Genomic DNA, 27,896 nt, shown 5'->3' with positions numbered 1-27,896 from the left:
GCCAGGCCGGGATGGTCCCGCACAGGGGGCCAAGGCCGGCCCGGCCGACGCCGACGTGGCGGTGGCGCTGTGGACAGGCGGGCGGGGAGGAGGAGGAGGGCGGGAGGCGGGCCGGAAAGTTTGTCGGGCGACAGAGGCGGGGACTCCGGCGGGGGATGCGCCCCCGGCTCCTCCGGCGCCCCCGCTCGCACGGGAGTCGAGCTCGCCATGGGTAAGTGGAGATCCGGCGCTGCCGCGAGGGAGCCCCGACGACCCCATCCGTGCGCGCCCCGCCCCCTGTTGCACCGTCCCCACCGCCCACCAACCACCCACTCGGGTGGGGACCGCGGGCCTGGCTGGCTGCGCGCTGGGAGGGGACGCGGGCGCACTTCCTTCCAGGCTCCTTTCTGCCCAGAAAAAAGTGACCCGAGAGTGCTCTTTACTTGATACTGGGCTGCGGACCCAGGGCAGGCCCTCTCCTGACCGCTCCAAGCCTTACAACCACCCCCGGCCAGTGAGACCGCTCCTAGCCAGCAGATAAAGAAATCGAGGTTCCGAAAGGAGCAAATTCATTCATCAGTTTGCTGACCACTTCTGTTGCCAGGCCTCCGGATGCTGCCGTGAGCAACGCGGGCGAAACTTCTGCTTCCGAGATAGTCAATGAGGGAGACGGGAGACTGGAATCCAGCACTGGGGCTGGGTGGGTGCGTGGGAGGGGACTAGAGAATTTCTTTGTTGCTATAGGGGACTAGGATCTCCATGTCTCTCTCTGGATCCAGAGCCTCGTGTGGTCTCTCCGTCATTCGTCCCTCTACTGTGGGACTCAGCGGGGAACAAAGTAGACGTTAGTCCTCTCTTCCATGGAGCTGGCATTCCAGTTGAGAAGCTGGATGAGCAAGTAAATGAATAAAATAATCTCCAGGAGTGATAGGATGCGGGGGAACACACAAAATAAGGTCATGTGATACTGGAGAGGGAGGCGGCTTCTTTAGGTAGGGAGAGAGCAGAGGCCTGCCAGAGGAGGCACTGGAGCTGAGAAACAGGTTTGCTAAGATCTGGAAGAAGAGCTTCTAGGGGGAGGGATAGCAGGTGCAAAGGCCCTGAGGCACGAGTGAGCTGGTATAGTCAGGCCAGTGCACCTGGAGCACAGTGGGCAAGGGGAAAAGGGTGGGAGGGAGGTCAGAGTTAGGCAAGGGGCTAGACTGTGTAGGCCTTTGTAGGCCATGGTGAGCGGTTTGAATTCTATTCCGAATGACAGGGGAAGCTGGAGAAGGCTTTTAAGCTGGGGTGGAACATGACCCTAATTGTGTTTTAAAAACTCAACTCTGGATCATTCTGTGGAGAATCGTAATAGCTAACAAGTGGCTGTAAGCTAGACAGGCATCCAATGCAGATATGACTAATATCCACATTTGTAGATAGGGAAGCTCAGAGAGGTTAAGGGAGCTGCCCAAGGTCACACAGCTGTGGAGTAAAAAAGCTGGGGTGGAACCCCAGCACTCTGGCTCCAGTCTGCATTCCTAAGCACCGTACCACCCAGCCTCTCATGCAGAGTCATGGCACAACTGATCACCAATTCCAGCTCTGACTCCAGAGTCCATGCTCTTAACCCTCAAGGCACACTGCCCCAGAGCCCGAGGGAATCCTGGGCCCAGAGAGGTCCTCCCAAGAACACTCAGCTTGACCCTGGTCCCTTGCACCTGCCCCTCCTACCCCTTTGCTGCCTCCTCAGTTAATTCAACAGCTGTTGACTGAACATCACCTAAGGACAGAACTGGGGCTGAGTGGGAGTGAAGGAGGGAGGTACAATCGAACTGGCACCGGGCTCTGTCCTCCCCAGAGACCCCATGCTGCTTTCCCGGGCTCCCTTTCTCAGGGATTGGGTCCTGTGTATAGACCTGGGTTCCAGCTCCCGTTCTCCCACTTCTGGGTCCATCATCTCGTCAACCTCCCTGGCCCTCGGCTTCCTCATCTATGGAACGACCCACATACAAGACGCTTATCACAAGGCAGCCGTGAAAATGACGAGCAGATGCACAAAAAGGGCTCTGCCCCCCACCTACCCACGGTGAACGGTCACTTAACGTGAGCTTTCCTTTTTCATCACCCCCAGTGTTGGGACTCTGGAGTCAAAGACTGGCCAAGGTGAGCCTCTGCTCTGGCACTTACAAAACTGCCCCCTTGGGCAAATGTCTTCACCTCTCTGTGCCTCGGTTGCTGCATCTGTCAAATGGGAATGACAGCAGGGCCCATGTCATAGGTTTGCTGTAGGGATTAAGTCGGCTGATACAGATAGAGCTTCCAGAAGTGGCGGTCTGGCCGGCGGTGGTGAGTGCTCCCTAAGTATGAGCTGTGTTGGGACATTTGGAGGCCAGCCTCCCAGGTAAGGGTATTTGCATATTTCAGTTTTGCTCCGCCTTCTCCCTGGAGCTTCAGGGAAAGCCAGGGCAGATCTCCGGTAGGGGAGGGCCCCAATGCATTGTGACTTCTGGCTGAGATGCTGTTCCAGGGTCACCCACGGGAGGGTGACCTCTTGCCCCTTCCTCTACTCCCTGATTCTCTCCCTGGGAAGCCCTGTCCTCCACAGGGAGGGGCCTAGGGGATTAAGGGATTTCCTCCAGTGTGAGACAGCTTCACATACAACCTATATGTAGACGGATAGTTCATAGCAAGGGAGAGCAGTTCCCAAACCCAGGCTAGCTTGAACTTGGGGGGCCAGAGTCTACTCTACTTGCTGTGGAGCGTGGCCGCTTCCAGGCCCTAGACGTCTCCAAACACCCAAGAGTCCAGATCCTTTCTCTCTGGATTCCCTAAGCCCCCCAGAGTTCCTTCATTCCATCATCTTGTTTATTTAACAAGTATTTGCTGAATGCCAGGAACTGTCCTCGGCATCAGGGAGACAGCTAAGGACAAACAAACAATTCCTGTTCTTTTTTGGGGGCCAATATTCTGGTCAGGAAGAACAATAAATATGTAGAATATATTGTTCTTCCAGAGGGTGAGAAGTACCATGGAGACAAATAAACAGGGAAGGGCGTTAGAAGTGCTGAATGTGAGGGGCTCCTGGGTGGCTCCATCAGTTAAGCGTCCAACTTAGGCTCAGGTCATGATCTCGCGGTCCGTGGGTTCGAGCCCCGCGTCGGGCTCTGTGCTGACAGCTCAGAGCCTGGAGCCTGCTTCGGATTCTGTGCCTCCCCCTCTCTGTCTGCTCCTCCCCCGCTCATGCTCTGTCTCTCTATCTCTCAAAGAATAAATAAACATTAAAAAAAAATTTTTTTTAAGTGCTGGATGTGATGGGGAGGTTGCAGTTTTACGTGGAGGGCCAGGGAAGGCCTCATGAGAAGGTGATGTCTGAGCAAAGACCAGAGGGAAAGAGGGAAGGAATGGGGTGGGGCGGGGGGGGGGGGGGTGGAGGCTCTCCTGGCAGAGGTGACAGCTGGTAAAAGGCCTTGAGTTCAGGAATGAGGTGTAACAGCAAGGAAGCTGGCTGGCATGGAGCCAGGAGAGAGCAGGCAGATCCTGCAGGGCCTTGAAGGCCACTATCAGGACTTGGCATCTTTTCAGAATAGAATAGAGTGGGAGCCTTGAGGGCTGTGAGCCGAAGGACTGAGGCTTTCACAGGACCCCTCCGGCTGTCCTGGAGCATTCTCTTAGGTTCACATGTATCTGACACAGGCCCCTGGAATGCCACGCAGTGACACCTCCCTAGTCCCCAGCTCAGTCATTGGTTCATTCGGCAGAAATCTTACGGAGCCCCTCTTGGGCGGCAGCATGGGGCTGGGGCTCAGGATGCACAGACTGGAAGTCTCCGTCCCTGCCCTTCCCAGTTTAATAAGGAAGACACATCAGCAACCTTGGGATGGTGTAAGCAAATAAAGGGGGAATGCAGAGTTGGTTGGAAGTGAAAAACGTGGCTTGGAAAGTTGAGGAAGATGTACAGGAATTAGCCAGGGCCTCCCTTGAACTAGCTTAAACCAAAACAAAACAAAATAAAACAAAACAAAAGAAAGAAAAAGAAATTTAAAAAGTAGGAAGAAAAGGAAAAAGGTGGGGCGCCTGGGTGGCTCGTCGGTTAAGCGTCCGACTTCACTCAGGTCATGGTCTCACGGTTCGTGGGTTCGAGCCCCGCGTCGGGCTCTGTGCTGATGGCTCGGAGCCTGGAGCCTGCTTTGGATTCTGTGTCTCCCTCTCTCTCTGCCCCTCCTCTGCTCACGCTCTGTCTCTCTCTGTCTCAAAAATAAATAAAAACATTTTTTAAAATTTTAAAAAAAGAAAAAAGGTAGTCACTGAAAATCCCATGGCCTCAGACATGGGAACCGTCCCACCCCCCCGCCCCCACCAAGGGGGAAGATGGCGCCCAACTGCTCCAAGCAGGTAAACTACAGTGAGCAAATACACTGGCCCAGGTTCAGCCAAGTGGTTTTCATCGCTGCCCAGGGCCTGGGAACCTGCTGGTTGGTCAGATCTGGGTCATGGCCACGGCCCTGGAGTGAGGCAGTGGGGGTGGAGGTGGGGGCGGCCATTTCTGCCCAAACCAGCAGATTGAGAGACAAAGGGCAAAGAAGACCAGAGCCCCAAGAGAGGACGGGGTGGGGGCCGGGGTGGGGGGGGGGGTTGCCAAATACCCGACACGTGCAACTCAAGACCCCTCTGGGAGGTGACCGTGAGCTGGGACCCACAAGGATACGTGGACCTGTGGGGAGCACAGGCAATGCAGGAGGGGTAGGTGGGCGTGAAAATGGATGGTGTGTGCTGGGAACCAGTTGTGCAGGGCTTGTGGGAGGCAGGTGGGGAGGTGCGGACAGAGCCGGGGTGGGAAAGTGACCGAGGCGTTCGGCTGGGGCTTTCAGCTCAGGTAGGGCCTGGAATGACACGCTAAGGACCTGACGGAGCAGGCGATGGGAGCCATGGAAAGCTTTAGGAAGGGAATGTACTTCCCTCGTCGTTCTAATGGCCTTGACTCCTCGGGGCCTCTCCTTCGTGGTTTCTTGGGGCACCACCGTTTCACTATGCTTTGTGACTTGGGTTTCCCTGAGGGCTAATGTATCAGTATTTCCCCTCCCTCTCTGAACCTGCACCCCTGTTCTCCTCCCACCCCACCTCTCCTTGATTGTCCTTCTTGCTTGAGGTCAGTTCAGCAGAGCTCTTAAGTATATGGGTTTGGGAGTCACTTGGATCAGTGTCGGAGGCCTGCTGCTGTTGCTTCCCGCCTGTGAGAAGAGTCTGAGCCTTACCTCCCCATCTGTGAAGTGGGGACAACTGCACCTGCACCGCCTCGGGGCGGTTGTGAAGATGAGTTAACAGAAGGCACTAAAGTCTTTCCGTGGGGGAGATGTTCAATCAATGGCACCCGGTAGCATTACTATTCTGTCTCACTATTATCGTTGCTGTTCTGCTGTTCCCACCGTGACCCAAATCCAGCGGAACCTGTCGACAGTCACCTTTGCCTCCGAGTCCCTTGGCTGGGTTCCCTTTCAACTCGAGAGGAGCTGAGGAAATGGCAAACAAATTCTGTTTTCACCTGATTGCTTCACACGGCCTGAAAGAACCTTCCCTCCTGCCAGTGAACTCCAGGAACCGAGGGAGATGGGGGCAAAGGGAGGCGAAGACAGGGCAGGACCTGGGTCGCACAATCTTCCTAGGGGGTTTGTTCACGGGTCGTGAGCAGGAAACGCGGGGCCAGCCAGGGAAAGGTAGGGGGTTACCTCCCAGGGGGCAGGGCTGGGAGGGAGAAGGGGGAACAGAAATGGGGGGTGAGCCTCCCACCTATGAAACTCCTTCCCCTGCACAAAAATTGCCTGACAGAGATGGGGAGAGGTAGAGGCAAGAGAGAAGAGAGCAAGATCGCCATTTGCCAAGGTTTTGTAATGGAGTGGTGAAGGGTGTGGATTGTGGAGCCAGACCGCCTGCCTGGCTTTGAATCTAGGCTCAGCTACTTTTGACCTGAGATAAGTCACCTCACCTCTGGTGGTCAGTCTATTCATTCATAAATAATATAAAAGCCACCACATGAAGTTACATTAAGTCAAATGCGTTATTGCACTGAAAGTGCTCAAAGCAGTGCCTGGTCCAGAGAACACAGTGAATCTGGCTGTAGTATTATCAGTGTTCTTGTCAGGGCCAGCATGGGCGTGGGTGAGCTAGATACTGCTGGAATAGTCTAGATGCATCTAGAAATATCTAAGTGTAAGCATGTGAATGAAGAATTAAGGGTAACTGGGGCGCCTGAGTGGCTCCGTCGGTTAAGCGTCCGACTTCAGCTCGGGTCACGATCTCACGGTTCGTGAGTTCGAGCCCCGCGTCGGGCTCTGTGCTGACAGCTCGGAGCCCGGAGCCTGCTTCGGATTCTGTGTCTCCCTCTCTCTCTGCCCCTCCCCTGCTTGCGCTCTGTCTCTTTCTCTCCCTCTCAAAAATAAATACACATCAAAAATTTTTTTTAAAAAGAAGAATTAAGAGTAACCTGTAACTGTAGTGCCGATATGGTAGCTGCTAGCCAGAAATTTTTACGTGTAAATTAATTAAAATTACATAAAATAAAAAATGAGGTTCCTTAATCACACTGACCACATTTTAAGGGCTCAGGAGTCACATGTGCTGGTGACTACCATAGATCACCTCTCTCTGCCCAGCTCAAGCCTTCAAAGACTTGCCTCCTTCCACTAAGAATGAAATTCATTACCGTCTTCACGACTTAAAAAGTTCCACGTGATCAGGCCCCTGCCTACTTCTCCTGTCTCTTTATTTCCTGTCACCGGAGCCACCCCGACCTCTGCTGATAGCACAGCGATTAAGAGCCTGTCCTCTCTGGCGACATCTGCCACCACTTGCTGTGTGACCATGAGAAAGGTTTCTTACCCTCACTGAGCCTTAAAGGATGATGCGAATAATAATATGTTCTAGGATTGTGGTAAGAATTCAACGAGTAAGTACACATAAAGTTCTTAAGACACGCTTAGTAAGTGCCACAGAAGCACTAGCTATTAATATTCATGGTTATTGTTCAAACATACCCAAAACTGTCTTGCCTCAGTGCCTTTGTGTTTGCGGTTTCCTCTCTAGAATGTTCTTCTCCCAGATTGTACATGGCTTTCACCCTCACTCAATTTAGATCTCTGCTCAAATCTTCCCTCTTCAGAGAAGCCTTAACCGACTGCCCTATTTAAAACTGAATTCCTCTATCAGTTTCAACCCACATTCCCTGCTTTTTTCTGTGACTCCTATCACCACCTGAAGATCTATATATATATATATATATATATACACATATATATATAAATGTCTACCATATATATATATATATATATATATATATAACGACAACACCATTGTACTGCCAGCCCCAAGAACACAGTCTGGCATGTTGTAGATGCCAGATAAATAAAATTTTGAATGATTGGATGGATGCATGCATGGATGGATGGGTAAGTGTGTGAACGGGTTCAGAAGGGATGGAATACAAAGACGGGGGATGAATGGTTGTGTCTGTGGACAGGTGCATCAGTAAATAAGTGGATGGTGAATTAAGGGCTAGAGGAAGGGAATGGATGGATGAATATGTGGTAGAGGGAGCAGACGGACGGACGGAGGAGTGGATGGTGAAGGGAATGGACGGATAGATTGATTAATAACTCGACGGGTGAATACAGATGGAGTGGACGGAGGGATGAACGGATTGGTGGGTGGACGGATGGAACAGTAAATGGACAGATAGGAGAATGACGGTAGATGGGTGGAGGGGTGGGCGGGTGAAGGGGGGAGGGGATGGATGGATGAATGAATGAATGGGCAGGCGGATGGATGGACGGGTAACTGATGGGGTAGCTGGATGGACCGATGGAGGGGTTGACAGATGGAGGGAAAGCTGGACGGACGGATGCTCTGGCAAGGAGCCGTCCTGAACTCTGCTCCTGTCACTTTTGCTTTCCAGGCCGTCCCCAACTGCTCCTGCCCCTGTGTGCCTCTGTGTCTTTGCTGGGTGGCCTGACCTTCGGCTATGAGCTGGCAGTCATATCGGGTGCCCTGCTGCCACTGCAGCTGGACTTCGGGCTGTCCTGCTCGGAGCAGGAGCTCCTGGTGGGCAGCCTGCTCCTGGGGGCTCTCCTCGCCTCCCTGGTGGGCGGCGTCCTCATCGACCAGTATGGCAGGAAACGAGCCATCCTTGGGAGCAACTTGGTGCTTTTGGCGGGCAGCCTGAGCCTAGGCCTGGCGGGCTCCCTGGCCTGGCTGGTCCTGGGGCGCTTGGCCGCTGGATTCGCCATCTCTCTCTCCTCCATGGCCTGCTGTATTTATGTGTCAGAGCTGGTGGGGCCGCGGCAGCGGGGCGTGCTGGTGTCCCTCTACGAGGCAGGCGTCGCCGCGGGCATCCTGCTCTCCTATGCACTCAACTACGCCCTGGCTGGCGCCCCCTGGGGATGGAGGCGTATGTTCAGCTGGGCCGCTGCACCTGCCCTCCTACAGTCGCTCAGCCTCCTTTATCTCCCGGCTGGCACCGCCCAGACTCCAGCGCCCAAGGACCTCGTTCCTCTCCAGGGAGGCGGGACCTCCAAGCCGGGCCCGGCGAGGCCAAGATCCTCCCTCCTGGACCTCTTCAGGGCGCGGGAGAACATGCGAGGCCGGACCGCCGTGGGCTTGGGGCTGGTGATTTTCCAGCAGCTGACGGGGCAGCCCAATGTGCTGTCCTACGCCTCCACCATCTTCCAGGCGGTGGGCTTCCGGGGAGGCTCCTCCGCGGTGCTGGCCTCCGTGGGACTCGGGGCCGTGAAGGTGCTGGCCACCCTGACTGCCATGGGGCTGGTGGACCGAGCGGGCCGCAGGGCCCTGTTACTGGCCGGCTGTGCCCTCATGGCCCTGTCGGTCAGCGGCATAGGCCTTGTCAGCTTTGCCGTGCCCATGGCCTCCGGCCCAAGCTGCCTGGCCGTGCCCAATGCCACCAGGCTGTCAGGCCTCCCTGGGGACTCCGGCCTGCCGAGGGCCATGGCTCCGCCTCCACCGCCGACAACCAGTGAGAACCAAGGGAGGCCGGCCTTGTCGACCTCTGAGACGATCCAGCCTCCTCCCGGAGCTGGGGACCCCACGGCCCCGGCCCTGCCGGCCTTAAGCCCCGCCTCCCCGGCACCCCCTTCTGCCCCAGGGCGCGTCCTGCTGCACTGGGCCGCGCTGGTCTGTTTGATGGTCTTTGTGAGCGCCTTCTCCTTTGGATTTGGACCAGGTAGGTGAGGGTTCTCTCGCAGGTGACTCTGCGGCCTTGTACCCCACCCAGCGGGAAAGGTTGGGGACCGCGTCAGTCAGGGTCTCAGAAGGACACCAGAGGTGGCTTGAGCGTGAGGCCAGTGAAGCTTCCACTGGCCGTGCCCCTTGGTGGGCACTCTTTCGGAGGGCGGGGCCTAATTTCCTGTTCCTAGTTGGTTTTTTTTTTCTTTTTTCCTTACAAAGGCCCCCAAATTATTTAAGCTTCAAGCCTCAGAAGACCTGAATGTTCCCCTGGATAGCTCACTCGGGGTTTACTCAGAAGGAGTTCTTACCGCATTAGGAGGGAGGCAGCGGGCGGGGTGGGTGTCGGGGGCCTGACACTCTGTGGTTGGGGGCTGCCGCTGGACCGGGGGGTGCCAGGCCCCGGTCCCCGCCGCAACCCACCAGTCTGCCCTGCTCTCCTGTCCTAGTGACCTGGCTCGTCCTCAGCGAGATCTTCCCCGCGGAGATCCGGGGCAGAGCCTTCGCCTTCTGTAACAGCTTCAACTGGGCCAGCAACCTCCTCGTCAGCCTCTCCTTCCTCGACCTCATCGGTGAGTCCTGTGACCTAATTCCGAGGTCCCGTCCCCTCTAGATCCGGGAAGCCAGGGCTTCTGTACCTGTGGGGGTGCAAGTGCCAGAACACCAGTTTATGAACCAAAGGGAGGATTTTTGTCTTAAGTCGCGGAGAGCGGGAGGCTGACCCACGGGCTGCCACAAAGCTGTCACCAGCTTCCACTCTCTTTCCGCTCTGCCGGCCGCGCGGTGGGCTTCCTTCCCAGGCAGCCCGGCCTCGTGGTGGCCGAGACGGCCACCTGTGGATGTCGTGGCTGGGCATCCCCGCGGAAGGAGAGCGTTTCTTTCCCGGTGTTCTGACCCAAGTCCTGGGATGCCCATCCCTACCTGGAGGGCTGTAAGATTCTGATGCCCGTCCTGGGGTGTATACCACCCCCTGGAGTCAGGGTGGGTGGGGGACCGCTTCACCCAACCGCCTGGACGGAGGTTGGAGGGGCGGCTCCGCAAAGGAGGGCTAGCGCGAAGGGGGGAGGAGGCAAGGCAACCACGACGAGAGAAGACACGACCTTTGAAGCTTCTACTCCATTCCAGGCCCCATCAGTGAGTAGCCCGGCCTGAATGGCAGTTGGGAGTTGGGGCTGAAGGAGGGAAGAGCTGAAACGTCCAGTCTTGCATCTGGAAGCCATCTGACTGGGGTGGGAGGGGAGGGAACGAGCCCCCGGTGGGGGGGTGGGGGGTCTGGAGACCTGAGTGTGGGGCTCTGGTACCCACCCCCCACCAACAAGCCCATTTTCTTCACCATAGCCCAAAGGCCCCTACCGTTAAAGCAGGGGAGTTTTTGAAAAGTCCCTACTTGGAGCAAGACAACTATTCTCTAAATCAGACTTGGTGCAGAATGTAAAAGTCTCCAGGCTTGACCGGGTGCCAGTCGACACCCACACTAGTGAGAATGTGTCTGAGACCAGGGGGTATAGGAGTTGTGAGCTTTTTTATTCTAAACCGGCTCAAACAGGCTCATGCCCACCTGTCAGCTTCTTCTATCTTCTATCTAGTTGGGATGACAACTATCTCTTCCTACCTGGCATTCGAACCCAGTCTGAGCCATGGTAGGGTTGGGCGGGGGCGGGGGGGGGTGGGGAGTGTCCTGGGCTGAGAACACCCAGAAAGGACCTCCGAGTTGCTGAGACGCTCCTGGCCCAAGGCCACTGGTCACCGGGGCCAAAGTGGGAAGGTCTCCTTCACTGTGAGCCCCAAGGCACAGTTCTTAGGGGTCAGTTATTTTCCTGTTTTCTGCGGCCGAGCATTTCCTCCTCAAAGGCACAGGCACCCCTGGGGCCTGTGGGAAAGGCTGACAGAAGGATCTGCCCACAGTGTCAGTCTCCCACCCCCAGTCTCAGGGGAGCCAGGCTGCTTCCTATTGCCTCAGCCTTCGAGCATCCCCTTTATGTGGAGTAAATGAGAGAGAAGGGGGAGAAGGAGAGGGAAAGGAAGGAAGGAAGGAAGGAAGGGAGGGAGGACGGGGAGGTGGGGGAGGGGCGGGAGGGAGTGATGAGAATTGTATCATACCCTGACCACCCCCATTTCACATATGGGCCAACGCGTCCTTCCCAAGGCCAGCAGGTAGGGAGACAACTGGCCCCGAGCCCTCCTGACTCCCAGGCCAGCTCTCTCCTTGCTGGCTTGGGGATTACATGGAGGCCAAGCTGGTCAGGGAGGTTGCTCAGAGGTCGTGGCCTCTGAGGTGAGAACGGTAATGGCTCTGGAACATAATTTGTGTTTCTGCCTCAACAAAGCCCTTCCCTCATTGTCTCCTTTCCCCGGCTTGGGCTGGGCCCCTGCCCACACTCCCGCCCTCCTGTTCCCAGGCACTATCGGCTTGTCCTGGACCTTCCTGCTCTACGGGCTGACCGCTGTCCTCGGCCTGGGCTTCATCTATGTATTTGTCCCCGAAACCAAAGGCCAGTCACTGGCAGAGATAGACCAGCTGTTCCAGAGGAGACGGTGAGAGGGGACGGGGCTGGGCCTTGGGAAAGAGTCACATCAGATCCTGAGCAAATCAGTTCAGGATTTAGTCCTCACACTTTCTGTGTGCAAGAGAGCGTTTTTCTCCTCTTCCTGACCCTCTTAGTGCCTGGATGCAGTCAGTTTTGTCTTGGCCTCATACAGGAGCTGTTTCCCTTGAGTCGTTGATCTCTACCTACAGCAGAATTTCATGTGACGTTAAGGCCCGGCTCATGGGAATTTTAAAACCATGCCGTTATGGGATCACATGAGCTTAGAATAGTAAAATGCTAATGTCGCAGCATCTTAGAATCGGAGAAGCGTAGAGGAAAATTTTATAACGGTGGCCTTTTAAAGTCACACACAGAGAATTGTGGGCTTAATCTACTCAGTTCAGTGGGTGTTTATTAAGCCCCTACTCTGTGCCAGGCAGTGTCTGGGCCTTTGGAAACAGACAGTGAGCCGCTGAGAGTAGGGACTTAAATAAACAAGCAGAAAGGAGGCTGAGAGTAGGGACAGAAAATAAGCCCATCAAGGCATCAGCAAGAGCATTTTGGGGAGTGATATGTAGCTGGAAGAAAAGGACACAGTGAAATCTGTTGAGAAGGCCTGATTCACAGAGAGGGGGACAGAGGGGCAAGGCGTTGTGGCCAAATTAGAGTAGGTGGTCAGAGAGGGGAGGCCTCCTTGAGGAGGTGCGATTTAAGTTCGGGAGAAGGAGACAGCCATGTAAAGATGAGGGGGAGGAGCATTCCAGGCAAAGACAACAGCAAGTGCAAAGGCCCTGAGGTTGGGAGCATATCTGGCATATGCAAGGAACAACGAGGAAACCAGGGTGGCTGGAACAGAGGGAGGGAGGGTGGCAGGCGGGGTAGAAGATCAGACCATCCAAGTTGGTGGAGCTTGATCATGGCAGGTCTTTAGATCATAGCGAGGAGTGGAGAATCTCAGCCTCGTGGGGCCTTGGGCCATTCAAATAAGCGAAGAGAGGAATAGGGGCATCAGAAGGGACCTGTAATCCTACATGCCTTTGGCAAATGTCCCTGGTTACTTCTTGTAGTAAAAGCAGTCCCCAGCACCTGACTGCCCATTCTATTCCTGGGAGGCCCTAAACGATTTTTTAAAAATAAGTCATTCTAATAGTGAGTTAGAACTCGCCTCCCGCAGCTGCCCGGCCTGCCAAGTCCCACCCAACCTGGTCCCCGAAGGGACGCAGAGCTAGTCCAGTGTAACGGCCTCCAACCCGCTCCTCCCCACCCCGGACTGTTCTCTGCAAGGGGAACACCCCCTGTTTTCTGGATGACCCCTCCGCAGCCCAACCCTGTCAGTTAGGAAACGGATCTGGCTGCTCGGAACACGGCTGGGGAGGCAGCTGTGCTCCGAGAGGTCATCCGGGGTCCCAGGCTCCTTCTGTCTGCTCGTTCTGCCTTCTCTGCCGTATTACCTTTCCCACACAGCCCGGGACGGTGAGCCGCCACAGTCCCGGCAGAGGGGAGGGCCAGAGGGGGACGCAGTTGGAAAGATGCACCTGTCTCTTCCACCCACATCCTTTGTACAGAACCTGGCGACACCCACCTGCAGGGGAGGCTGAGAAACAGGGGCTTTAGGGACGCCTGGGGGGGCTCAGGCGGTTGAGTGTCCAACTTCGGCTCAGGTCACGATCTCGTGGTTGGTGAGTTCCAGCCCCACATCTGTCAGCGCAAAGCTCACTTCGGATCCTCTGTCTTCCTCTCTGCCTCTCCCCGCTCACGCTCTCTTTCTCTCTCAAAAATAAATAAACATTAAAAAAAAAAGATCACACACACACACACACACACATACACGAAACGGGCTTTAATCTGATAGCAGGAGAAGATTCCAGCCGCCTCCTCTGGGATGAGGAGCTAAGGAGGCAGAAAGGCAGGTGGAAGCCGGCTTCGGGCTAAAGCAGGACGTAATTGCAGCTGAGGGAGGGGAGTGCAGGCTGGTAACTTGGGGTCACATGGCGGAGGCCGGGCCACCAGCCTGGGGGGAAAGGAAGCTGGGTCTGCCATGACCTCAGGAGGAGACAGGTCAAAGTGAGGGCCTTTGACAGGGTCTGGCAGTCCTCACTTTAGTTAGTCCCTAGAGTTCAGATATCAAGCCCTGACATCAGAGACAGACGGAGACACTCGCTGTCCCCCTCCCCCCACCTCCGCCCTGCGACTCTCCTTGACAGGTTCGCCCTGAGCTTTGGCCCCCGGCAGAGCTCTGCTGGCATCCCATACACCCGCATCGAGGTCGCTGCCGCCTCCTGAGGAATCCGTCTGCCTGGGAAGGTGCTGGAACCATGGCTTTAGCAGACAGTCTCCAGCTTCCTGCTTGCCTGGCCCCTGGGGCACAAGTTTTAGGTGGTCCTGTAAGAGTCACCCATGCTTTAGAAGAGGTCTGTTTGGCCCCGGGTGAAAGAGGAGAAAATTTGAGAACCTAGAAGTCTTCGTTTTGAATCTCAGGCTCTGAGGGCCCCTGACGATGTGCCTTCTTGCCTCGGTTTCCCCATTGTCTCTGCACGTCCCTGCAGGACCTATATTGACAACATCTCATGGAGTCTCCTTTGCTCCTTGGGCTTTCTCAGAGAACCTCTAAGGAACCGGTCCTGGAAGGAAGTCTCTTCTGGCATCACCCCCAAATCCAGATGAGGATACACTATACTCTCAGCTCTCTTTTTCCATCCGGCTGGGACTTTTCGGTGAGAGGGGAGCCAGCTCAGGTCACGATCTGTGTGACCCCACAGTCACCAGCAGCTCAGACTGGGTGATAGGCTGCTTGAGTTCTAGTCCCGCTTCCCTGGTGTCATCGCGACATGACCGTGGGCCTCAGTTTCCCCGATATGTACCATGGGGGACCTGGACCAAGGAGTTCTTTAAGATCACATCCGATGCCAATGAGCTGGAATTCTAAATGCTGCTAATTCAACACAGGTTCAGCGTGAGCCCTGCTCTCAAGCTGCCGGCCATCTCTTTAGGGGATGTGAGTTTTTTGTTTTGTTTTTTTTTAATTTTTTTTCAACGTTTTTTATTTTATTTTTGGGACAGAGAGAGACAGAGCATGAACGGGGGAGGGGCAGAGAGAGAGGGAGACACAGAATCGGAAACAGGCTCCAGGCTCCAGGCTCCAGGCTCCGAGCCATCAGCCCAGAGCCTGACGCGGGGCTCGAACTCACGGACCGTGAGATCATGACCTGGCTGAAGTCGGACGCTTAACCGACTGCGCCACCCAGGCGCCCCAAGGGGATGTGAGTTTTAGTTAGGGGAATGGTAAATAGAATTCCAGAATCGTATGCACTAGAATCCAAGAGCTGACATGGTGTGTGAAGCAAGCCCTGGGAGCTGTTTCCAGGATGGTGCAGGACAGCTCTGCGGAAAGGAGATGGGTTTGGAGGCTGACAAGCCTGGATGCTGGTGTTGCCTCTGTCGCCTTGGGTAACGACTCCCTCTAGCCTCAGTTTCCACATCTACAGAATGGGGATGATTGGGCCCCCGGGGGTGTATTTAACCCCTGTCTGACTGCAGGAGGGTCTTCAGCTGGTCCCATCCAGCTAGTCAGGGCCTGGGGGGGGGGTTCTGGTCACCCTCAGTTACCGAGGCCCCCACCTTTGAGACACTGTTAAGGGTCAGCCCCTGAGGGGTGAGTCAGAGATTAAGCAAGGAACTCAGGCCAGAGGTCACCAGAGGAAGGGCCTGGCAAAAGTGAGTTCCGGGGCGCCTGGGTGACTCAGTCGGTTAAGCGTCCAGCTTCAGCTCAGGTCATGATCTCATGGTTCGTGAGTTCAAGCCCCGCATCGGGCTCTCTGCTGTCAGCACAGAGCCCGCTTCGGATCCTCTGTCTCCCTCTCTCTCTGCCCCTTCTCTGCTCACACGCATGCTCTCTCTCTCAAAAATAATAACTTAAAAAATTAAAAAACAAAAAAGATGAGTTCCCGGATGCTGAGGCAAATGAAAAGCTAACGCAGACTCAGGGCGCTGACGTGGGACCACCTTGGTCATCTGTGCCTGCTCCGTGGCCTCTGGACTCTGGACTCTCGGCTTGTCTCCTCTTGTTCTAGATGCTTCTCTTGCACCCAGTGGTGTGCGGGAGGCCCCTCAGCCTAGCTCGTGAGAGCCCGTCATTAAGTTTTCAGGACTCTTGCCAGCTGGTTGTTGAACAAAGCCATTTAGAGAAATTAAATTATTTAAGCTCACACTTCAATAAATTCTATGAACAACAAAAGTAATAGATGCTAAAAACCCATCACTTCCTTGTCTCGCTACCTCTCGCTCTGCCCTGGAGGTTCCTTGCGTATCTTACGAGAGACACGGGGACATCCCACCCCCCTCCCGATGCTGCCTGCAGGATGTCACGTGGTCACGCAAAACCGCCCACGTGGGGGGTGTCTTGGCACCAGGGGACTGGGGGTGTGCTGCCAGTGGGGGCTTGACTTACCGCTTCCTTGGTGTCCCAGGCTTAAGGGCATGATGGATACAATGTTAGCCATGCACGTTGCGAGCGCGTCTGTCGCGTCTGTGGCTGACACGTGAGTGGCACGACAAATTCAGGGAATATTCTTCCCGTATTCGAAGGCTGTTACCCCTCACAACAAACACGATCTGACCCGCATTTGTAAACGAAAATTTCAGCCCGCGTTTCATGTCGAAACTACACTCGTTTGTTCTTCAGGGCTGTGGGGAGGGGCGGGGGGCTCCTCTGTCGCCGGGCGTTTATTCCTAGTGTGATCTTGTCAAGTCGTGGCTGCAGGGCAGTGATCGTTGGCTTTGGAGACAAGAATTTGGCAAACCACCTGCAAAACCCTTGTGTGGGAATTAATTGGCGGGGTATGGAGTTTGTAATAAAGAATATTTACAACCGGGTGTGATTATTTGTGACTTCTGTGCAACGAACACATCCTTTAGCCCAGTTAAAATGTGCACCCGCACACATCTGTTGTCCTGGAGGGCCGTTCAGATCCAGATCTCTCTTCAAGCCTCTCTCAATTCCCCTTTCCTATCAGCATAGAGAATGCTTTTCCAGTCCTAGACCGGACTCCCCGCTTTTTGGTCAGGGTCATAAACTCAGTGGAGGGACAGGGACTGTAAATGAGCAGAACCGGTTGTGGTGAGTTTTAGTAGGGAGGAGTGTTGTCCTCGGAACCAGGCAAACACAGGCTGTCTCCAAAGGGGACGTCTGACATCCAGTTCCAGCTGGTGGCTGCCGTGGAGGACTGTGGGCCTGTCGTGGCCCGACCATCTGGCTTTTCAAGAAAATCCAGCAACTCAGACTTGAGTGCCAAATTTCCCGATTTGTTAATAGTGACAATCGATGCTTAAGTGAAAAATAGGGTTTAAGCTGGACAAAACATGCCTGTGGCTAACTTACGGCCTTCTGTGCGTGCCTTGGCTCTCGAGGCCTTTCCCTCTGAGGCCCCCCTTGCGTCTGGATTCTTGGGGCTCCCAGCGTAATCTCTGTAAAGGGTCACGGCTTTTGGAAGTCAATGCCAAGCAAATCGAGTAGCCAAAGCAGCATGACTTGAGTAAGTTGGAGGGAGTGTTATTGAACGTGGAGGAAAGCGTCATGGAGGGAAGAATCGTTTGTATCCCATACATGTTGTACAGGCACAATTAGGTGTGTAACTTGGGTAATTGTTCATCTGTGTAATGGAGAGGATACTACCTATTATTTAGAGATGATATACGTCAGTTCAGAGCTGGGCCCGTGGTAGGTGCTCAGAAATGGTCGAGTCCCAGCAGCCCCCAGGAGCGTCTGGCCCTGGGTGAGGAGGCCAGAGAGGGCGAGAACCAGGTGGCCGTTCGGAATGGGGGGGAGGACACCAAAGAAATCGAAGAATGTGCGGTACCTACTAGGTGATCAGGGGTCTTTAGCACCAACTAGAAAAGACGCAGGGACTGGTCAAAGATGTTCAGGGCAGGGAGGGAGAAATTCTCTTTCTCCCAGATAATCTCAGAATAGCTTCAGGGAAGCATTTCCCAAACCCCAGTCTCAGGCACAGCCTTTTCGTATGTGGGCCCATCACGAAGTACCTCCCTGCTGTTTGCCAGATGGCATTACGTAGACTACTTGCCCAATACTTTTTGGTTTTTTAAAGTGATTTGCTTTTCAGCTTAAATGTATTTTAAAAAGAAACCATATTGGGGCGCCTGAGTGGCTCAGCCGGTTAAGCGTCCGGCTTCGGCTCAGGTCACGATCTCGCAGTTCGTGAGTTCGAGCCCTGCGTCGGGCTCCGTGCTGACAGCTCAGAGCCTGGAGCCTGCTTCAGACTCTGTGTCTCCCTCACTGTCTGCCCCTCCCCTGCTCATGCTCTGCCCCCCCCAAATAAATAAAACATTAAAAAACAATAAAAAAATAAAAAGAAACTATATTAATTTATTTCTCCAATCAAATGCAAATTTACTGAATTCTACCGTGTGCCGGGTGCTGTTCCAGACCCTGGGGCACAGTAGTGAAGGGAAGGAAAGAAGGGGAGGAAGGAAAAGTAGATGGATGGCTGGATGGCTGGATGGAGAGACAGGTGTGTGTCAGGAAGTGATAAGGGGGAGACGGGGGTGCTCGCATGCTGCTTTAGCTGGGAGAATCAGAGACAGCCTCTTTGCGGTGGTGGCATCCGAGCAGGGACTTGCGTAAAGGACTAGAGTGAGCCATGGGAAGATCTGGAGGGGGGAGATCATCCCAGGCAGATGGGCCAGCATGTGCAAAGGCCCTGAGGTAAGTCTGAGCTTCCCATATGGGAGGGGCGTCAAGGAGGACGCCGCATATTTACGTGGCGTTTGTGAGCCTAGGAGCGTTGCACGTGCCACGGGTGATACCACAGGTAGGTGCCGACGGTCAGGGGCCCGTAACATCAGGACAGAGACAGGTGGCCTTTGTTGTTCCTATCACACGCTGTCCCGGAGAGCAGCCTTCTCAGTGTCACCGGGGACCCGGTTTAGAGCGAGGTCTCCGCGGTCCTCCGAGGAAGGAGTGCCGCGGGCTCCTCCGGTTAGAGGAGAAGGCTGTGTAGACGCTGCCATTATCTCCCTGCTGCTCTCGAAGGGCTGGCCATCCAGAGGGAGAGGTGAGGAGGAAGAGAAGAGACAAGACGCGAAACCAAACATTTGCCGCACCTGAGATCGTCACACCAGGGTTGAGGGGTGGAGAACTTCCATGCCTGTCTTGCGGGTCAGGGAGCTGAGGCTTAGGAGGCAGATGGCGGAGTCTCTCCTCCCTAGGCTCCTGCCGGCCTCCCCGTGACCCCACATCCGCTTGGATGACCCCTCGCCAGGCTGGCCTCCTGGCTGGTAGTCTCTGTGGTCCCATGTCGACCTCTTCCATCAAAAACACATTCAACAATAAACGTGCTTTATTATATTTTTTAGTTTATTTAAAGAGAGAGAGAGAGAGAGAGAGAGAGAATGAATGGGGGAAGGGCAGAGAGAGAGAATCCAAAGCAGGCTTTGCTCAGAGCAGAGCCTGGCGCAGGGCTCAGTCTCACAACCTCGAGATCGCGACCTGAGCTGATTTCAGGAGTCGAACACTTAACCGACTGAGCTACCCAGGCGCCCCAACAGTACGCATACTTTCCATGTTTTCTTTCAAATGTCCCACTTCCTGATCGCCCTATCCTAACATTTCTGCTAATATTCTAAGCTCCCCAAGGCAACAGTTCTCTGACCTCACTGGGAACTTTGACCTCGACATGCCAGTCCCCAACCTTACTGCTTTTTCAGCATCCACGGAAAAGTTCACAGCCTTCACTGTCCGTCTCGTCCAACCCAGATCCCACATCCCAACCTTATAATCAATCCCCGCACACGCCCTTTTGCAGACCCCGCCGTTCGGATCCTATTCTCTCTCTGCTCGTATGTGGGCAGAGAATGACGTAGAAGTCCTACAACGCGACAAAGAGGGTCCGCTTGAAATTCCTGAACTCAAACCTCACACTCCCCCTCCAAATACTCCCTCTGCACGGCAGTCGATACATTTAAAAGGCAGTTGACAAAATGGGAGGGACTATTTGCAAACCATAAATCTGAAAAAGGGCTAGCCTCCGAAATACGTAAAGAGCTCCTAGAAACCAATGAGCAAATAATCCGATTTAAAAATAGACAAAGGACCTGAATACACCTTTTCCCAAAGACATACGAACCGCCAATAGGTATACGAAAAGGTGCCCAACCTCATCAGGGAAATGCTAGTCAGAACCACAATGGGATGGCTGTGATAAGAAAGGCAAGAGCTAACAAGTGTTGGCGAGGATGTGGAGAAAAGGGAGCCCTCGTGCACTGTTAGCGGGAATGTGAATTGGTACAGCCACCTTGGAAACACTCTGGAAATTCCTCAAGGTATGAAAAATAGAGCTATCACGGGTTCCTCCAATCCTACTCTTGGATGTACACACAAAGCAAATGCAATCTCTGTGTCCAAGAGACAATGTAGCATCATTCACAATAGCCGAGATATGGAAACAACCTAAATGTCCTTCAGTGGATGAGTGGATAAAGAAAACACAGTATATGTATATGCATAAGGGAATCTTATTCAGTCATGAAAATCAAGGAAATCCTGCCATTTGCAACAAGGTAGCTAACTCTGGAGGGCGCCACGCTAAGCGCAGTAAGCCGGACGGAGAATGACCAATACTGTATGGGGTCACTTATATGTGGAATCTTAAAAAAAAAAAAATAAAGGCCCATTTCACGGAAACAGAGTAGAATGGTGATCGCCAGGAGCTGGGCGGAAATAAGGAGATGGAGGTCAAAGGGCACAAACTTTCAGTTATGAGAGGAGTAAGTTCTGAGGCTCTGTTTACATCCTGGCGCCTAGAGCTAATAACGCCGCATCACATAGTTGAAAGTTGCCCACAGGGGCGCCTGGGTGGCGCATCCCACTCTTGGTTTCAGCTCAGGTCATGATCTCATGGTTCTTGAGTTCGAGCCCCGCGTCGGGCTCTGCACTGACAGTGTGGAGCCTGCTTGGGATGCTCTCTCTCTCCCTCTCTCTCTGCCCCTCCCCTGCTCATTCTCTCTGCTTTCTCGCAAAACAAATAAATAAACATTTTTAAAAAGTGTTTAAGAATAAAGTTTCCGAGAGTAGACCTTAGGCATTGTCCCTACACATACGTAAAAGTGTTAACTCTGTGAGTGATGGGTGTGCAATTACCTCGATCCTGGTTTTTATTCCACGACACGTATGTATATCAAATCATCATGCTGTATCATATGTATATAAAATCATCACTTTAAATAGGTACAACGATTAGTCAATTATTTGTCAACAAAGTAAAAAAGACCCCTCAAAACCAAAAAAACAGCCCCAAACCCCCAAATGCGCCCAGACACGCTTCTCTGCTCCTTCAGCGGCTTCTTCTGATCCCCTGACTGAACTCTCTCCCATCCCTTCTGTCTCCCCCACTGTCAGCTGCTAACCTGGCCGTATACCTCACTAGATGAGCAGAAGTTGTCAGAAATGGGACAGATGCTGCCCCCCAATATCTGTTATCTCTTTTACACCTCGCGCTAGAGCCCCGAAGTTTAGCTAGAAACATGGCTGCCCAGACCCAACACTGCAGCCCCCAGACTCCTTTGCAGCCAGACGTGGCCAAGTGACTGAGTACAGGTCACTGTGAGCGAGCCGAAGTGACGAATACGATATCCGAGCAAGCCCTGTGGCAGACAAGACTAACTGTCCCCCCAAATCCACTCTCTCTTTTCTCCTTTTGGCAACAGAAATCCCGCTGTTTTAGCTGCATCCGTGGCCATTCCCCTAAGATGACATTTCCCAGCTTCCCTTACAAGAGAAAGGGTCATGTCACCAAGTTCTGGCCAATGGGCCCCTTTGTCAAGGTCTTCACGGCCACTCCACCCATGGCCTGTCCCCCCAGACCAGGCCAGAAGGGAGATGGAACCAGAGCTGGAGGGAGTCCGGTGGAGCCGGAGGAGAGAGGAACAACATCGCCCATGGAGGTCAAGGGCCCCCAGTTCCCCTGCACTCGCCCCAGACCGGGAGCACCTCGAGCCCAGTGGAGGAAGGCACCAGCATGGCATCTCAGGAAGTTGTGAATCTCAAAGAATTTTTCTATAACCTCAATAATAACAAGTTTCAAGCCACCGTGCTACAGAAAAGATTTCATGATCTTTTTATTGTCTCTAGAGAAAACGGTCTCATGAAATTACGGTCATAAGAAAGGAGTGTGTCTCAACAATATAGTGAAAGAAGAACAGAGAAGGATCGGGAAGATAATAGCAACACGCTTGGTAACTCGTTGCTTTTCCTGCGTCGGAGGTGTTTGTGGTCAATGCCAGCTTTTTTGACATGCCAGAGTTATGGCGATTTCTTTGCTTGAAAGAAAGATTCCCTGCCAAACTTCATTTCAGAACCATATTTTATAAAACCACTATAACATAGTGGTTGGTTGGTTGGTTCAAGTAAGAGTCCCTGAAATTGGATCAACTGGGGACGGGAGAGGAGTTGCAAGCTCAGTGTCCTCTGGTCCCTGGAGCCACAGCTTGAGAAGGGCCCCTGGCCCTCCGCCCTCCACCAGCTGCCCCCAGGATCCCACAGAAATGGCCAAACCCTGGAGCTCAGAAGTGGCAGTGACAGGAGGCTCTGATGACAAATTTTTGTGGCTTGGCAGGCCGGGTGGGAGATTTCCTCCAAAACGTGTCTGTCTTAGTGTCTCTGCATAGGAGAGCCCCTTACAGTTCCCTCCAGCAAACGAATCCCTTCCATCTCCGCCCCCCAGCCCTTTTTCCTGGGGCCAGGGTGAGCTAGGACCAGCGGGTAAGTCTTGAATCCATGTTTGTGACATTGCCTCGTCGATTATTTGCCCTCTTTAGGAGTAGCGTTGGGGAATGGCCAGAAGAATCCAGAATTCATTTCTAGGCTCATTAAAAGAGATGGTCAGGGGGCGCCTGGGTGGCTCAGTCGGTTGAGCTTCCGACTGCGGCTCAGGTCATGATCTCGCAGTCTGTGAGTTCGAGCCCCTGTCTGTGCCGACAGCTCGGAGCCTGGAGCCTGCTTCGGATTCTGTGTCTCCCTCTCTCTCTGCCCCTCCCCTGCTCATGCTCTGTCTCTCTCTCTGTCAAAAATAAGTAAACATTTAAAAAAAAATTTAAAGGAGACGGTCAAGAAAAGGAAAAATCACAACCCAGTTCGTTGGGGCTGTTTGGGCCACATCCCATTCAACGCTTTCTAACTCCCTGCAGCGGCTGGAAAGCTTTTACACAGAAGCTGAAACTGAACAGGCACGAGTGACAAGGGAATCTGTGCTCGGAAGGTCACAGGTGGGCTCGGCCAGAGGCTCTTCTTCCAGCAGCGACTCTGGCTGCATCCTTCCAGGTTCATGTGCTCTGGGAACGTTAGCAAACACCTTGCAGCATTTGGTTGGTTCCGATTGGGTTAATCGTCCCTTTCTGAGCCAGTCCTGGTGGGCGGGGAGAAGGGGGGTGCAAATCAGCTTGCATCAGCAGGAGGTGGCGATGAGGGCTGTATTAATGTCCCAGGGCTCCCCTTATAAAGCACCACAAACTGGGTGGCTTCAAACGACAGAAATTTGTGGAGGCCGGAAGTCTGGAATCAAGTGTCAGCAGGGCCGAATTCCCGCCGAAGGGTCTCGGGAACAATCCTTCCTCGCCTCTTCCAGCTTCTGCTGGTTGTCCCCGAACCTTGGCGTTCCTGGGTTTGTAGCTGCGTCCTTCCCATCCCTGCCTCCCTCCCGCTATGTCCCTGTTTTAAATTTCCCTCTTCTCAGAAGGAAGGACGTTCTCGATGGATCGAGACTCCACCTAAATGCAGCACCTCATCTTGCCTTGATTAAGTCAGTAAAGACCTGCTTCTCTGTCTCTCTCTCTCTTTTTTTTTTAAAGATTATTTTATTTTGAGAGAGAGAGAGAGAGAGAGAGAGAGAATCCCAAGCAGGCTCCACGCTCAGCATGAAGCCCAACGCGGGGCTTGATCCCAAGACCCCGGGATCATGACCTGAGCTGAAATCGAGAGTCAGACACTCAACCGCTTGAGCCCAGGTGCCCCAGCAAAGACCTCTTTCCAGATCAAGTCCCATGCACAGGTTCTGGGTGGATGTGAATTTTGAGGGGACGCTGCTCAACCCCGTCAAGGAGTTAATGGCCGCACACCCCATGGCTGAGAGGGGACGAGGTGAACACCTCAAAGGAAAATCAAGGTCCTCCTGGCGTGAGAAAGAGAGTGGATGCTGGCCACCACTTAGCACACTTCTCCCTGCAACATGCCTGCTGTGTGTGTGTCCAGTTCTGCTTGAACACCCCCACGGATGGGGGGATCACTGCTGAACCGGGCAGTCTACTGCACAGGCGGGTGATCCCCAGGGGGTGACCCTGCCCTGGTGTTCACCATAGGTTTTGTTTACCGCCTTGGTTATTATTTGATCAAGGAGCATGGGCTTCCCTGGCACAAAGCTGATCTAAAGGAGTTGCGGGTGGGAGGGATGGGGGTGCCAATGGGGTACATAGAGAAGAGGTGACCCGGTCAAGAAGGGGGGGGCTCAGAAACTGTACAACGTGTGAGGCGGGAGACCCGGGTTTGGGGTTCTGCCTCAGCTCCTTGCCAGTTTTGTGACCTTGGGCAAGTGATTTTTGCCTCCGTGAGCCTCAGTTTCCACATCTGTAAAATGGAGGTGATAAAAGGCCCTACCTCAGAGGTTTGCTGGACAAACAGAAATGCCGGATGAGAGAAGGTCTGGGCACCCACACGGAGTGGGGATCCTCCAAAACTTTCCCCTCAGAAGTGGGCGGGGCTTCCTGCCCCACACCCAAGGGCACCCCCAGCTCCCGCTCTGACCGAGGGCCAGACTCAGTTTCCGTAACTGTTCGTGTTGCTCTCCAGCACAAATACTTTTCCAAGCGGCATAGGAGGAGGCTGGGATTTCGACACGAGACACACGACTTTCACAGAGCGATGCTTTGAAAGTGTTTCCAGACCGTCACATGCTGGGTCCTGTCCAGGGTACAAAAGAATTATCATGGATGGTTTGGTACATGGTTTTGGAGGTTTTCCACCTCGTGAAATTTTGAAGTGGAAGAGCTGACATTTTGCTTTTAATTGATCCTCACAAGAAGTGAAAAGTTCCCAAGTAGGTTATTATGTTGAAAACTTCACATTCTAAACGACACAACTTTAATCAAATTTACTTCTTAAGAATTATTTTATTTAGTGTTATGAAGGGAGGCACACCGAAATATTGTACAAAAAGTTGTATTCACGTGAGTCTCTTTGTTACAACATTTGAGAAACTTTAACAATTTTGCACGTAACAATAGCGCACATAAAGTCAATACCTTCCACAAGCTGTGTATGTGAGTTTCCCACTGGATTGGGCACTTTGTACAAACTTCCAGACTCGGGGCACAAAGCCACCCCAGCTCTCCTGACTTGACACCCTGGACTGGTGGTTACTGAGATATGGTTCCCAAAGCTCTCGCTGCCACATTGCTATTCACGCAGTTATAAATATGACATCTGTTTTTAAGCTGATCAATACAGTGTTAATATCTAAGGTAACGGAGAGATTTTTTAAGCCCCCAATTTACACGTAGAAGGTAAGTAACATGTGTTGTGTGCTTTATTGATTAGATGGATAGATACCTACCCAGTTACAGAACCACTGGTGAAACACAGTTTTAAATCTGCCTATAATGACTATATAAAGTGGGCATTTGTCTCTTTGACTTTCCAAAAGCCAAAGGAAACCTAACGTCAAATGGCCACTATCGTCTGAATCCACAGCCCCCGCGGTGCACACAAATTTTCTACTCTGTGTGGAGACTGACCACAATATTAATGTTTGTCTCCCTAGGCAGTAGAATAAGAGGGAATTTTAGTATGGTTAATTATGCTTCTCTGCGTTGTCAGACATTTCAAAAATAACCCAATTAAAATGTGTAATAAAAATCTAAAAGAAACTCAAAACTCACTACAAACCGTAAAGTCAAAGGGAAGCTGTGGTAGAGTCGGTTATTGTTCAGCAAACATTCACTCCCTGCCCACTCTCAGCATCGCGAGCTTTTCCGCCTCACCCTCACGGAGGTTGGGCTTGGTCATGTGACTTGCTCTGGCCAAAAGGAGGTGGGCTGAAGCCACAGGGTGTCAGTTCCCAGCCTAGGGATTGAGAAGTATTGGGTGTTTCCTCTCTCTCCTCCAGGAATTCCCATAATGGGCTTGTTCCAGCACATCTAGCCCGGATTGCAGAGTGAGAAGCCTGTTACAGACCTGAACCTGACCTGCAGCCTGAAGCAAGGCTGGGCCAGCCAACTCAAACATCTGAAAGCAAAAAAGAAACAGTAAGATTTCTGGGATTGTTTGTTATGCAGCAAGTACTGACTAATACAGAGTCCAAACAGGTAGGCAGTGTTTTTACCTCACTCACTGAGTATACCCTTGCCATGCCCAAAAGCCCTAAAATAAAACAATGATACAGTTGTTGCTTTCAAAAATAGAAAGTCCTTGGGGGCACTTGGGTGGCTCAGTGAATTAAGCGGCCAGCTCTTGATTTTGGCTCAGGTCACAATCTCAGGGTTGGGCTCTGTGCCGGGCAGTAGAGCCTGCTTGAGATTCTCCCTCCCTCTCCCTCTGCCCCTCTCCCCCATTCATGTTCTCTCTCTCAAAAGAAAATAAGAAAAGGAAATCCTGAAAAATATGGAGAAAACAAAAACCCACCCACACCCTACCACTCAAGTAGAGCCAGTAAGAGCATCTTGGTGCACATCCATCTAACCTCTTATCTCTGGTGACAGACGAAGCCAATTAGATTAGGAAGAGAGATAAAAGGCAACCTCATCCTTCAAATGGTTCACATCAGAACCTTGGAGGCATCCCTGACGACTCTTCTCTCCTACACCCCGTCTGCCAGCAAGTCCTTCAGGCCCTGCAGAGCCCGCCCTTTCGCCTTATCCCCTCCATCACCACCACCTCCACCACCGTCTTTCACCTATAGTATTGCAACTACTCCCGTTCTGACCTCCTCATCGACTGTCCACACAGCAGCCAGAAGGATCCTTTCAAAACCTGAAATTCTGAAACTCGGTTCATGGCACGCTTCCCATCTGACGTGCCCATGACTCCCCCTCTCACTCGGAGAAGCACTTATCATGACTCCGAGGGCCCCCCATGGGTTGCCCCCCTTTTCCTCTCTGACCTCAGCGTCTCCCAATCTCCTCTTGGCTCAGTCAGCTCCAGCTTTCACTGCTGCCCCAACACATCCCGCACGCTCGGCCTCCCGTCCTTGGCCCTCTCCGTGCCTTTCGGTGGGAACGGACACGAGGTGGGTACTCGTATGGCCCACCCCCTTGCTTCCCCGTGTCTGAGATTCAAAAGTCGCCTTCTCAAGAATGTCTTCCCTGGCTATGCACACACACACACACACACACACACACACACGTGCACACACACTGATACTCGATGTTCCTGCTTCCCTGCTTTACTGTCCGACATGCCATGTGCCTTAATTCTCACTTACTTGTTCGTGTATTAACCATATATCCCCTGCTAGAATGTGAGTTCCACAAGGGCGGGCCAATTGTGACGCTTACCACGGGAGATTCCGTGCCCAGAAGAGTGCGTGGCACGTGAGTAGACGCTCCGTGAATATTTGTTGAATGAATGACTAAATGAGTGAATGGATGAAAGTGTGTAGAATGTTTCAGATACATAAGAGAGGGGAGCTGCACCGCAGAGGTTGAAGAAAGATGCTTTCCTCCTCTTCCATCGTATAGGCTGAAAAAGTTGCCAAAAACTTTTTAAACGGAAGGCAAATGTACAAAGTAATAAAGGCCACTGGTAGAAGAAGCAATAATATAATGGCTAAAAGCAGGGAGGCGAAAGGAAGAAGGGGCAGTGGAGGGAACGTATGTGAACAAAATTCCTTCTCTCTCTGGTCCCTGGCCGTTGTTTAGGGTTGATAATTTAAGACACAGCGCTCTACATTTGTTCCTTAAAGCAGAGGCCTCAATGCTGTAAAATATGTCCCTCCGTTGTATGCAGGGTGGCCCAGACACTGCTTCTAAAATTTTCAAGTTAGGTGCCAAGTGTTGAAATTTGGGATATTTCATACTTAACCGTTTCTCTTAAAAAGATCTGGCCACGCTGGGCCCGCATTCTGGAATCCAGCCACCAGGTGGCGCAGAGTAGCAGCCCCTCCCATTACATGTGGCTTG

At 53.0% G+C, this 27,896-nt stretch overlaps 1 protein-coding gene across 1 annotated transcript; it reads left to right on the top strand.

Annotated features, from left to right (window-relative positions):
• Positions 1-107: 107 nt before the first annotated feature.
• SLC2A10 (solute carrier family 2 member 10) lies at positions 108-16,588 on the top strand. Its single transcript, XM_043553794.1, has 6 exons — positions 108-211; positions 7,907-9,187; positions 9,639-9,761; positions 11,589-11,724; positions 13,922-14,723; positions 14,989-16,588. Exons 1-5 carry the CDS (start codon positions 208-210, stop codon positions 13,998-14,000), a joined length of 1,623 nt encoding a protein of 540 aa, XP_043409729.1. The 5' UTR covers positions 108-207; the 3' UTR covers positions 14,001-14,723; positions 14,989-16,588.
• Positions 16,589-27,896: the final 11,308 nt, after the last annotated feature.

Source organism: Prionailurus bengalensis, chromosome A3, assembly GCF_016509475.1.
Source record: "Prionailurus bengalensis isolate Pbe53 chromosome A3, Fcat_Pben_1.1_paternal_pri, whole genome shotgun sequence".
Lineage (NCBI taxonomy): Eukaryota > Metazoa > Chordata > Mammalia > Carnivora > Felidae > Prionailurus > Prionailurus bengalensis.
This window is presented reverse-complemented; position numbering and strand designations above follow the sequence as displayed.

Coding starts and splice junctions, on each gene's coding strand:
- SLC2A10 (XM_043553794.1), top strand. Junction 9,188..9,638: donor CTCCTTTGGATTTGGACCAG/GTAGGTGAGGGT, acceptor CTCCTGTCCTAG/TGACCTGGCTCGTCCTCAGC. Junction 9,762..11,588: donor CTCCTTCCTCGACCTCATCG/GTGAGTCCTGTG, acceptor TCCTGTTCCCAG/GCACTATCGGCTTGTCCTGG.